The sequence below is a fragment of the Bombina bombina genome, chromosome 1 (assembly GCF_027579735.1).
Source record: "Bombina bombina isolate aBomBom1 chromosome 1, aBomBom1.pri, whole genome shotgun sequence".
Classification (NCBI taxonomy): Eukaryota; Metazoa; Chordata; class Amphibia; order Anura; family Bombinatoridae; genus Bombina; species Bombina bombina.
Genome location: NC_069499.1, coordinates 376,560,770 through 376,574,022, shown reverse-complemented (window position 1 = coordinate 376,574,022; position 13,253 = coordinate 376,560,770). Strand labels below are relative to the sequence as shown.

General features: G+C 38.5%; 1 protein-coding gene across 1 annotated transcript in view; it reads left to right on the top strand.

The window, feature by feature from the left end:
- The window catches only part of LRP1B (LDL receptor related protein 1B), a 2,715,774-nt gene that overhangs the window by 1,675,709 nt on the left and 1,026,812 nt on the right, over positions 1-13,253 (top strand). The window contains exons 27-28 of the mRNA XM_053698264.1: positions 3,887-4,051; positions 11,401-11,645. Coding sequence (XP_053554239.1) covers positions 3,887-4,051; positions 11,401-11,645 — 410 coding nt within the window. The remainder of the gene's footprint in view (positions 1-3,886; positions 4,052-11,400; positions 11,646-13,253) is intronic.

Genomic DNA, 13,253 nt, shown 5'->3' with positions numbered 1-13,253 from the left:
TCACATAAGCATCTAAAAAAAGAACATATCTTTAGTAGCCACATCCTATGGTAAAGGAAATATAATCATCCAGTAAGGATGCTTGTCCTGGGACTTGCAATGGAGCACATATCTGGCATGAGCAAGCATTTTATTTTCCTCCTCTGTTTAAGAAAGTTTATTATGAAATCTCATGAGATTATGATAAAATCTCACAAGATCACAGTAAAGTGTGAACTTTTGTTCCCACCATTTACATGACAGAAAGTAAAAAGAGTAGCTAAAGGCTACCTGCTCACAGTGTACTTACTCTGGTGAACTGAAAGCAACTTCCCTTTTTTTTAGATATAAATGTAAATGTGATATCTTCTAATCAGCTTTTTATATACATGCTGCAATCAACTTGTGATATAGTATTAGCTAAAAGCTATATGCAATGAAAAAATCTACTTAAGTCACCAAAGGATATATCTAGATATATTGATGAAAAATCTTATTAAAATATTTCGAACTGTCAGATTACACATTTATTTATTTATTTCAAAGATGTTTTATGGTATATTAAACTAATTTTCTTACGCGTTTTGTCTACAACACCCAATTTACATATTTAAGGACTAGATATGAACTTTATAGTCCATCAATCAATTGTTTTATTTAATTAAATTGTAAATGCATTTAAAAGAAAAAAATGCTATTCATAGATGTTTTAATGAAACGTGGCAATACCAGGCCCAAATATGTTTTTCCATATGTTGTGTCCATGAGCTTTGATGTTGTTGGGATTTGTTTCTTCAGCTGAGACTATGATCTTGCTAGTGCTTCATAAGGAACAGAAGTTATTACAACTTCTCATTCTGTCTGACATTTACATTAAGTGGTACTTGACCTTTTCAGTCTAGCATTTTAGATATTCCCTGTTTGAAGAAAATGATTTTGATAATGCTGTTCAATGGCTCAGTTGATTTTAATGGAACTTCAGTTTGTTTTACAGAGCTTGACTTTAAATTAATTTATATAATATATTAAAAAAATAAAAAATAAAATAAAATTTCATAATTCTGTTTGCAGATATTATGATTCTGTAATATCATAGTAAATACCATTAACATAAAATGTGTTTATGGTTCTCAACTTAATTATTAATAACCCTATTTAGCAGATTACTGTTAGTTCTACCTCATCAATTAAAGCTTTCAAATTTGACATGCATATTTGTTCTATGATTCTAGAAAATATATTGATATGGTTAAAACTAACTCTCCTAGAAAATAATTAATTTCTGTTTTAAGTGTGTTTCTTGCTTCTGATTTGCAGGGTTTGGAAGGATTAGCAATGTGAGATAATTTTTTATCATATAAATAATTTAAGAAAATTGTGTTGCAGTATTAAATAACTAAGAAATCTAAACAATAGTTTTTTAAATTTCTGAAACTGCTTTCATAAATGTAGGCACATTAAGGGCCAGGTTACAAGTGGAGGGCTAAATATCGCTTTGATAAATGCAATATTTTCGCTCCACTGTGTAATACCATTGCACGATAATGTGCACTGGTATTACAAGTTTTTAGCAATGTTAACGTGACCTCGTGTTTGCATCACTGGGAAGCATTGCACTCATGAGAGCGTGCTTCCATAGGCTCCTATAGAAGCCTCGTTCTGATGCCATCAGTCACGCAGCTGATATACATATACACTCACCAGCCACTTTATCAGATACACCTGTTCAATTGCTTGGTAACACAAATTACTAATCAGCCAATCACATGGCAGCAACTTAATGCATTTAGGCATCTAGACATGGTGAAGATGACATGCTGAAGTTCAAACCGAGCATCAGAATGGGGAAGAAAGTTTATTTAAGTGACTTTGAACGTGGCAGGGTTTTTAGTGCCATACGGGCTGGTCTCAGTATTTCAAAAACTGCTGATCTACTGGGATTTTCATGCACAACCATTTCTAGGGTTAACAGAGAATGGTATGAAAAAAAGAAAATATCCAGTGAGTGGCAGTTGTGTGGCCTTGATGATGTAAGAGGTCAGAGGAGAATAGGCAGAGTGGTTCGAGAGGATAGAAAGGCAACAGTAACTGAAATAACCACTTGTCACAACCAAGGTATGCAGAATACCATCTCTGAATGCACAACACTTTAAACCTTGAAGCAGATGGGCTACAGCAGCAGAAGACCACCAGGTGCCACTCCTGACAGCTAAGAACAGGGAACTGAAGCTATAATTTTCACATGCTCACCAAAATTGGACAATAGAAGATTGGAAAAATGTTCCCTGATCTTATGAGTCTCGATTTCAGCTGCGGTATTCAGATGGTATGGTCAGAATTTGGTGAAACAACATGAAAGCATGGATCCATCCTGCCTTGTATCAATGGTTCAGGCTGGTGGTGGTGGTGGTTGGTGTAATGGTGTGGGGGATATTTTCTTGGAACACTTTGGGCCCCTTAGTACCAATTGAGCATTGTTTAAACACCATGCCCTACCTGAGTATTGTTGCTGACCATGTTCATCCCGTTATGACTACAGTGTACCCAACTTCTGATGGCTACTTCCATCAGGATAATGCACCATGTCACAAAGCTCAAATCATCTCAAACTGGTTTCTTGAACATGACAATAAGTTCACTGTACTCCAATGGCCTCCACAGTCACCAGATCTCAATCCAATAGAGCACCTTTGGGATGTGGTGGAACAAGAGATTTGCATCATGGATGTGCAGCCGACAAATCTGCAGCAACTGTGTGATGCAATCATGTCAATATGGACCAAAATCTCTGAGGAATGTTTTCAACACCTTGTTGAAACTATGCCACGAAGAAATAAGGCAGTTCTGAAGACAAAAGGGGTCAACCCAGTACTAGCAAGGTGCACCTAATAATGTCGCCGGTGAGTGTATATTTATGTGTTAATATGTTTATATACACATATTAACATTTAAATATATATGTATACATTAGCATATACATATATGTATATATACTGGGAACACACAGTTCCCATTGACCCCAATGTATAGGCACTTTTCAGTGCTGTTTTATTTTCTAACACCCCACTCCCACCAACTCTAACCCCAAATACTGCATAGTGCAGTAATTTAATTAAAAAATAAAGATGCTGCCATATTTATTTTTAATAAACTACAATAGAAAGTAGTTTGGGGCAATTTGGGGCAGATTTATAAAATTAAGATTTCTGGTTAATTTTATAAGTGCTAATTGCTACCGTGAGTTTGCTGTGCAAATGGGCAAATTTAGCACTCCACTTGTAATCTAGCCCTAAATGTATTTTATATATACATTGTATTTATCAACTATAAAGCATTTCATCTAAAAATATTTACAAACCATCTACATTTTATATATTTTTTGTATAAGTATTATTTTACTAAACATTTTTTTTTGTGTTTTGGGGTGGGCTGCAAATCTAGAGCTATTTCTGGTATACACCTCTTGAAAGCATTCTGGAGCAGAGATGCTTAACCTTTTTATGATTACAGACCCCAAATGGATTTCACAATATGTTCCTATACCCCCTGCATACCACATACAGATGCATTATGCACTCCAGTAGTAAAAAAAAATAAAAAAATTTCCAGAGCTGAGTTATCGGAAGAGAAGAAAAATACATTGTATTTTTATTTATTTGATTGTTTACTTCAAGAATTAAAAACATTTTTTTTTAATATCCGGTAGTAAAAAAAATACCACAATTTCCAGAGCTGAGTTATAGGAAGAGAAGGAAAAATACATTGTATTTTTATTTATGTATTTATTTATTTGTTTGTTTGTTTACTTCCAGAATTAAAACATTTTTTTACATCCCTTTAATACTTTAAGCTAGTGTTCTTTTAAAATGGAGAATACAACTTGCTGATATATGTTTCTCATCTACAGTATACTTTTCTGGACTGACTGGGATGCTACTTTTCCACGTATTGAGTCAGCATCTATGAGTGGTGCAGGAAGAACAATAATTTATAAAGACATGGAAAGCGGCGCTTGGCCTAATGGTCTAACTGTTGATCATTTTGAAAAAAGAATTGTTTGGACTGATGCCAGGTAACAGTTATGGAAGAGAGAATGCCATATCCTATATTATAAAAGACAAGAGTTTGTCTGAAGCCGTCATGCGCAGTTCAGACAAACTCTTGCCGCTGATCGCACGCGCACCCTTGGCCAGCTGTTGATACTTCGCACGCGCGCACTCTCGCACCCACTGATGTCAGCACTTTGACCCCCCTTGAAACTGATGTGAGCACTTTGACCCCCCTTGCTGAATGCGCACGCACCACCCTCGCACCCACTTAGCGTAGCTGACAAAACTTTCACCGCGACACATGAGATCCCCCTTGCAGAATGCGCACGCACCCTCGCACTCACATGCGCACGCGAACCCACGCGCACGCAACTAATCGTTGACATGAGATCCCCCTTGCAGAATGCGCACGCACCCTCGCACCCTGCGCACGTGCACGCAAATAGCCGTTGAAAGCAGCTGATCAGAGACAGGGGAGAGGGAGAGAGGGAGACAGGGGAGAGGGAGACAGGGGAGAGGGAGACAGGGGAGAGGGAGAGAGAGACAGGGGAGAGGGAGACAGGGGAGAGGGTGAGAGAGACAGGGGAGAGGGAGACAGGGGAGAGGGAGACAGGGGAGAGGGAGACAGGGGAGAGGGAGACAGGGGAGAGGGAGAGAGGGGAGAGGGAGAGAGGGGAGAGGGGGAGAGGGAGACAGGGGAGAGGGAGACAGGGGAGAGGGAGACAGGGGAGAGGGAGACAGGGAGACAGGGGAGAGGGAGAGAGGGAGACAGGGGAGAGGGAGACAGGGGAGAGGGAGACAGGGGAGAGGGAGACAGGGGAGAGGGAGACAGGGAGAGAGGGGAGAGGGAGAGAGGGGAGAGGGGGAGAGGGAGACGGGGAGAGGGAGACAGGGGAGAGGGAGACAGGGGAGAGGGAGACAGGGGAGAGGGAGACAGGGAGACAGGGGAGAGGGAGAGAGGGAGACAGGGGAGAGGGAGACAGGGGAGAGGGAGACAGGGGAGAGGGTGAGAGGGGAGAGGGAGACAGGGGAGAGGGAGACAGGGGAGAGGGAGACAGGGGAGAGGGAGAGGGAGACAGGGGAGAGGGTGAGAGAGACAGGGGAGAGGGTGAGAGAGACAGGGGAGAGGGAGACAGGGGAAAGGGAGACAGGGGAGAGGGAGACAGGGGAGAGGGAGACAGGGGAGAGGGAGAGAGGGAGACAGGGGAGAGGGAGACAGGGGAGAGGGAGACAGGGGAGAGGGAGACAGGGGAGAGGGAGACAGGGGAGAGGGAGAGAGGGGAGAGGGAGACAGGGGAGAGGGAGACAGGGGGACAAGGGAGAGGGAGAGAGAGACAGGGGAGAGGGAGACAGGGGAGAGGGAGACAGGGGAGAGGGAGAGAGAGACAGGGGAGAGGGAGACAGGGGAGAGGGTGAGAGAGACAGGGGAGAGGGAGACAGGGGAGAGGGTGAGAGAGACAGGGGAGAGGGAGACAGGGGGAGAGGGTGAGAGAGACAGGGGGGGAGAGAGAGAGACAGGGGGGGAGAGAGAGAGACAGGGGGGGAGAGAGAGAGGGGAGAGAGAGAGACAGACAGGGGAGAGAGAGAGACAGACAGGGGAGAGAGAGAGAGACAGGGGGGAGGAGAGAGAGGCAGGGGAGAGAGAGAGAGACAGGGGAGTGAGAGTGAGAGTGAGACAGGGGAGTGAGAGTGAGAGAGACAGGGGGGATAGAGTGAGAGAGACAGGGGGAGAGAGTGAGAGAGACAGGGGGGAGAAAGAGGGGAGAGAGAGAGATAGGGCAGAGAGAGAGAGAGAATATAAAAATAAAAATAAACCACACGGCCCGTGTGAACGGGCTTTAGGACTAGTTTAATATAAATGAATTCATAAAATACGCTATACATTTGTCAACACAGGGTGTTATTGTATTTTATTTTTGTTACTCTATTTTTTTTTCTTTTCCTTAAACGTTTATACATATTTATTTGATTTAGATGAGTTGTGAAAAATGAAAATATATCTGCATTTTTAAACTGCAATTTTTTTAATGATATAATTCAAGTACATGTAAATATTACTCTATAAGGGTAAGGGGTAGGTTACAAGTGCAGCACAACTGATATTGCAGGGTAAGTTATCTTACACACAGAGCAGCCCTAAGAATAGTGCACAATCTGCAACAACAAGTGAATGATAAAAATGTTAACCAGAGAATTTTAATGCAGCCAACATTTTTAAGCTCATCCTATATTTATAATGGATAGCACAGGGAGCGCTATTAGTGCTCATGCACAACTGGTGAGTTAGGTGTTGTGCTTGAGCACAATACAGAATAGGCCTCAAAAAAATGTATGTTTTTGGAAACACATGTAAAATGCATTGAAATAAGGTATTTCACTTTAATGTAAAATAAAGTTTATTTATTAAAAAAAATAAAAAACCACAACACAGTTTTAAAGATATATGGTATATGACAAGGTGCTGGACTGGAAAGAGCTGAAGAGAAGGAAAAATACATTGTATTTTTATTTATGTATTTATTTGTTTGTTTGTTTACTTCCAGAATTAAAACATTTTTTTACATCCCTTTAATACTTTAAGCTAGTGTTTTTTTAAAATGGAGAATACAACTTGTTGATATATGTTTCTCATCTACAGTAAACTTTGTTAGGTGCTGTGCTTGAGCACAATACAGAATAGGCCTAAAAAAAATGTGTGTTTTTGGAAACACATGTAAAATGCATTGAAATAAAGTATTTCACTTTAATGTAAAATAAAGTTTATTTATTAAAAAAAATAAAAAAACAACAACACAGTTTTAAAGATACAGTATATGGTATTTGACAAGGTGCTGGACTGGAAAGGGTTGAAATATGTATATGTATGTATTTATGTGTGTGTGTGTGTGTATATATATATATATATATATATATATATATATATATATATTTACACAATCCAACCTCCAGGGGCAAGATTACATATGCAGCGTCGCTGGATTTTAGTCGGGTATTGCTATCACATATACGGCCCCACATTTAAATGCAGCGCGTATATTTCTCCCGTTGCCAATAGTCAGTGTACAGTGTACAGTGGAGATCGTACGAAGAGGATCCTCCACGCTCCATGGCTCCGCGGTCGCTGGTCTTCAGTTCCGCGGTCGCTTGGTCCGGGATGAAGAAAGAAGAGGTCTCAGCTTGGAAGAAGATGTTGGCCGCTTGGTAGAAGACTTCACTGCCTGGAATAAGATTTCCCCGCCAGACTTCAGGAACTGTGAGTACCTATTTGTGGGTTAGTCTAAGGCTTTTTTTTTGGGGGGGGGTTAAGATTAGGGATTTAATGGGCACTTGTAAAATAGCTGAATGCCCCTTTAAAGGCAGTAAAAGAGCTGAATGTCCTTTTAAGGGCAATGCCCATACAAATGCCTCTTTAGGGTCAATAGGTAGTTTAGGTTTTTTAATTGTTAGGTTTTTTTATTTTTGGGGGGTTTGGTAGCTTGGGGGTTTTACTGTTAGGGAGGACTTCGTTTTTTTAAATGTAAAAGAGCTGTTTACCTTAGGGCAATGCCCTACAAAAGGTCCTTTTAAGGGCTATTGGTAGTTTAGTTTAGATTAAGGGGTATTTTTATTTTGGTGGGGGGGGCTTTTTATTTTCATAGCGATTAGGTTTATTTTTTTATTTTTGATAATTTGGTTTATTATTTTCTGTAATGTTAAACTTTTTTATTTTTTGTAATTTTAGATTCATTTAAAAAAAATAATTTTAAAGTAATGTTAGATTTTTATTTTAATTGTAATTTAGTATTTTTTTAATTTTAGGCAATTGGGGTTAATTTAGGGGGTTTTAGGTTAGGGGTTTAGTAATTTAATTAGTTATTTGTGTTGTGGGGGGTTGGCGGTTTAGTAGTTAGTAACTTAATTAGGTTAATTGCGATGTGGGGGGTTGGCGGTTTAGGGGTTAACAGTGTTGATAGGTACTTTGTGCTGTGGGGGGTTGGCGGCTTAGGGGTTAATAATTTTATTAGGTAGTTTGCAATGTGGAGGTTGGCGGGTTAGGGGTTAATTGTTTAATTAGTAAGTTGGCATTGTGGGTGAATGACAGATTAGGGGTTAATGCAATTATTAGTTAAATTGCGATGTGGGGGGTTGGCGGATTAGGGGTTAATAGATTTATTATTAGTTCCGATATTGGGGTGATGGCGAATATAGGGGTTTTATGTGTCAGGTTTATTTTTGGGAGGCGGGTTAGACATTTACAGGAGATTTGACATTTTATTTTCTAAGGCGCCGGCAGTTTCTAAAGTGCCGTAAGTCACTGGCAACTCCAGAAATTTGTATTTAAGAATATTTCTAGACATCACTAGTTTATCCAACTTACGGCAGTTTATGAACTGCCGGCAGGGTTTATTGGATTCCCCGATGTGCGAGGTGAAATTACAGGGACGCGGGTTTTAGCAGTTACGCTGAAGCTTGCGCTGTATATGTAATCTCGCCCCAGATGTTAACACTTCCTAGACTTTTAATCAATCGATAAACTATTACTTGCAAATATAAAAGAATTATTGATTAAACTCGAGCAATGTTAGAGCACAATAGAGCTAGTATTATTAACTGTATAAATCAGATGATATGTTTAACACAAAATAGTACATGTCTAATAGTAAGAAAATACTCAATATACTTTTTTTTTTTTTAGGTTTTCAAAAAGCTTTATTGAGGTTATAACAAGGTTTTTACAGAAAGGTTTAAGTATTTATATAGAGATACCAAGCATCAGTTACAGTTGTACCATACTCAGTGAATACATAATAAAAATGAGCAGTCCTGGATTAGGGTGCTGTTTATAAAATCTAATGATGTGGCGCAGGGATACTTCATCATCCACTATATGTATAATATTGATTTCTTAAAAAGTACAAGCAATGTTCTAAATACCTTTATCTTACCCCTATTATCTAAGCAGACCTCTCTTGGGTCCTTAGAGAAAGCAGAGTTGAATATTATGTGGGATTACTTATTGGAGGGACCTTAAAGGGATAGTCTACCATAGAATTGTTATTGTTTTAAAAAATAGATAATCCCTTTATTACCCATTCCCCAGTTTTGCATAAACAACACAGTTATATTAATATACTTTTTACCTCTGTGATTACCTTGTATCTAGGAACCTTCTCCCAGCCCCCTGATCACATGACTGTGACTGTTATTATCTATGGTCTTGCATTTAGCATTGCTTTGTGCTAAATCTTAAATAACCCCCTGTGCCTGAACACAGTGTTATCTATATGGCCCACGTGTACTTTCTGTCTCTTTGTGTTGAAAAGAGATTTAAAAAGCATGTGATAAGAGGCAGCCCTCAAATGCTTAGAAATTAGCATATGAGCCTACCTAGGTTTAGTTTAAACTAAGAATACTAAGAATACCAAGAGAAAATAGCAAATTTGATGAAAAAAGTAAATTGGAAAGTTGATTAAAATTAAAAGTCCTATATGAATAATGAAAGTTTAATTTATACTAGACTGTCCCTTTAATATATAAATATAAAACATACAATGATAAACCAAATATAATGGAACAGTTAGAATTAAAGACCCAAGTTGAGCCATCAATGAATGTTAAAGAAAAACATATTGAGCACCTTGAGTTATCATTTGCCTTGTCCCTGATAGCTAAAAATATGAAATGGTGCAGGCTTTTGGCATACATAAAGAGAAGGAATACACATTATACTGCTTTGTCGGAGTAGCTACAGTTCATTGAGCATTCTTTAGAGCTGCAAGGAAGAAGGCATCCCTTCAAATGGGTATTTTTACTATCTTTTCCCCTGCAGCCCCCGGCCGCGGGCCGCAAAGGGAATATTTAAATTTAAGAAGTAAAGGGTTGCCAAGTTATCATGTTAGAGGGTCTATTGTCACTACTGGGCAAAGAAAAAGAATGTATGGTAGCAAAAAATTACTTATGAACTATATAAGGTAATACTAACACAACACAACAGGGTTAGAACTTTCTACCAGTACCAGCCACAATTGTGTGAGGCTCTGATGTCTCAAGTATAAGATTTAGGCAATATTAGCTCCCTGTTTTAGCCAGATCATGCATTCCGGTATCTAAGGAAATCAAAAACGCTCTTGGCAGGATAATATTGGGCCAGTCCATTTGGGTGAACAACATCTCTGGTATGACAAAGTGCTATGACCCCACATGTGTATACCGAGTGAAGTTGTAAATACTTGCCAGATCCAGTGAGTTCAATGTAATATCACTGTGACTACCATTTGAGAGGATGGTATAGGGCAGGGAACTCAGCCGCTCAGCAAACCTCATCCACGGAGCCAAAGGAAGCTCGCCACTACATTCTGGTGATATCATGATGTATGAGCTAGGATCCTTTGTGTGTAATTGCCTTTCTCTGGAGCCAATGTTAATATCAGGTAGTATGATGTGATTTGGAGATAGTTCCGTAGCAGTGCCTGGCTTTCTAGTGCAGAGAAAGTAGGGCTGAGTTCTGTAGGTTTTTGTTGCTGTTGGTCTTGAGGAGACCTGTTGCTGCATTCTGATGATGTTGTGGTGTCAGGGCAGAGATCTCCTACGTGCAGCTGTTGTTCACTGGTGCCGATGTTAATATCAAGTAGGTTGATGTGGTTTGATGGTGGCTCTGTAGCGGTAGCTAATTTTCCTGTTGCAGAGGTAGTAGGGCTAAGCTCTGTAATTGTTTCTAATTTTTCCAAAGTGCCATTTTGAGTTTCTGGTTTCCTGGTGTTCTTTGTAGTTTCAGGCAGTGCATTAGTGATACTCAACTTTTTTATTAGTATGTGGTATGGGGCTCTTTCCATCAGCTCTCAAAATGTTCAAAATGCGGGCTGATATGGATTGATAGCTCTGTGGCTACCAGAGTTGCCATTTTCCCAGCTGTGTGTTCAGTCAGAATTGTAAATAGAAAGTTCCTGATGTTTGTATGTTTAGCAATGTAAAGGTGATACGATCGGTGCCAAGTAATTGTAGACTCAACTTAGGTGAGGTACCTCGGCAAGCCGAGGGGGGGGTAACGCTGCCTGTTAATGAGCTGCCGCTCCAGGCCCTTATCGTCCGATGCAGTGCCCAAACATAAAAAAAACAGCAAAGTTTAAGGGAATTTACAGTCCTCTGAGCAGTGCCGCTAAATGTTTGACAGATATTAATGTGATGCTGTGGGATGTCTCAGCAAACCGGCGGATTAGAGAGATATCAGTAGGAGCCACTGAATAAATGCGACCGCACAGGATGACAGCTCGGACACCCCCCTCAATATACTCTTTGATTCTTATTTGTGTTGCATAGTGCTAATCATATATTTTCTATTTAAATATCCTTGTGTTAAATATGCTTTAAACATGTTTTTTTCAATTATATTCAGATCTGATGCTATTTATTCTGCCCTGTATGATGGAACCTCAATGAAAGAAATTATAAGAGGCCATGAATATTTGTCTCATCCTTTTGCTGTTTCTCTATTTGGGAGTGATGTTTACTGGACTGACTGGAGAACCAACACATTATCAAAAGCAAATAAATGGACTGGGCACAATGTTAGTGTGATTCAAAAAACCAGTGCACAACCTTTTGACATCCAAATATACCACCCAAGTCGCCAACCACAAGGTAAGATCACGTGTAATTGTGGGTCATGCTCAATTAACATGCTTAAATAATTTACTGTCATATATAAGGAATTTTGATAAATCATTTAAAACAACGCCCATTCTCTGTTCACAAATGCTTAGTCAATGTTCAATTTACAAACATAAAATATGGTTTATTAACTGAGTTTAAATTGATAAGGACACATTTTATATTGTGTATATGAGGTTTTCTTTTAAACGTCTGCCAAAAATTTAGGTAGTAACTTGTGAGCATACATTTTTTTAAAAAACAACACACTTATTACAAAAACTTTTTTTGTTCCTTTTTCTTTAATATAATGGCCAAACTGACCTGTCCTGCAGACATTTTTCGCCACTTTAAAATGTAATTCTGACAGTCTAATTTTTTTGCCCTCTTTTTCCGTCTTTCATATTTTTTCAGAACTTATCAATCTAAGATGCCAGATTTAACATCAAGATGACACCATAATATTAATTGGTGCTACTTCTAGACTAACTGGGAGCTTTTATGTCAGATACCACATTAAACTTTGATTAAATGAGCCCTTCTGTTCCCTTGTTTCATTTATTTTTTTCCCTTTTCTAAAATATTCTTCTTGTCTCAGATGTAAGCTTGAGTATTTTTTATTTCAGTAATTATACCTTTTTGTTCTGACACTTCAAGAAGTCAGACAAATGGCACTATTAATCCCGACAGTTTAGATTATACACTTATTTCTTCCAACTGCCATTAAGTCACCTATACTTGTATTTTATGTCAATCCTTATAGTTAATATAAAACACAGATTCTGCAGCAGATAAATTAACCTATTCATAACTGAAACAAGATAGAGGAAATCTATACAATTTAGAGCCCAGTTAAATTTTCTTAAAGTCTATATTACATAATTATTTTAATGACATTTTATTAGATTTACAATTATTCTATACAATGAAACTTTGTAGAGGCAGCAGAAATCCAACCAGGGGTTACTTTAAAACATGTATTTTATGGGGGAATGCAAAAAAATTACCATAAAGCTAACTTTCAAAGATGTAAGGTCTACTAGTGTGGGACCTAGTCCTTAAATACCTTTCTATACATTTCCTTTCTTCTTTCCCTCTTTCCTTCTTTCTTTCTCTTTAGTACATGTGAAAAGGGCAGTACTTTACAAAAAGCAGCTGGCACATGAAATGTTTGATTATATTACAGCAATAACTATGCAGTGCTTAACACCCCAACAGTACCATTTATCCATTACTAAATCTTACTAAAGTAGTTTTTTGTCACTTTATACATAAACACATTCCTCTTATTGCCTAGATTCCAATCTTACCACACAACCCATCCATTAATCATTTTGTACTCACTGATCATTGTAACCAATTTAACAATCCCTTTGAAACAAATTTAATTGATACTAGTAGCATGTTTGATTATTAGGCCTCATTGCTATGTATAGCAGCAACTATAATTACTATTTATGACACTAAAAATGGTAATAATAGATTATGAATTGCAACTCAGCAAAGCATACAGAAACATTTGTTAATAAAGCAATTCTAAATTAATACATACAAAAATAAATACATTGTTTAAGCTACGGGAAGTTTCATTTAATCTGT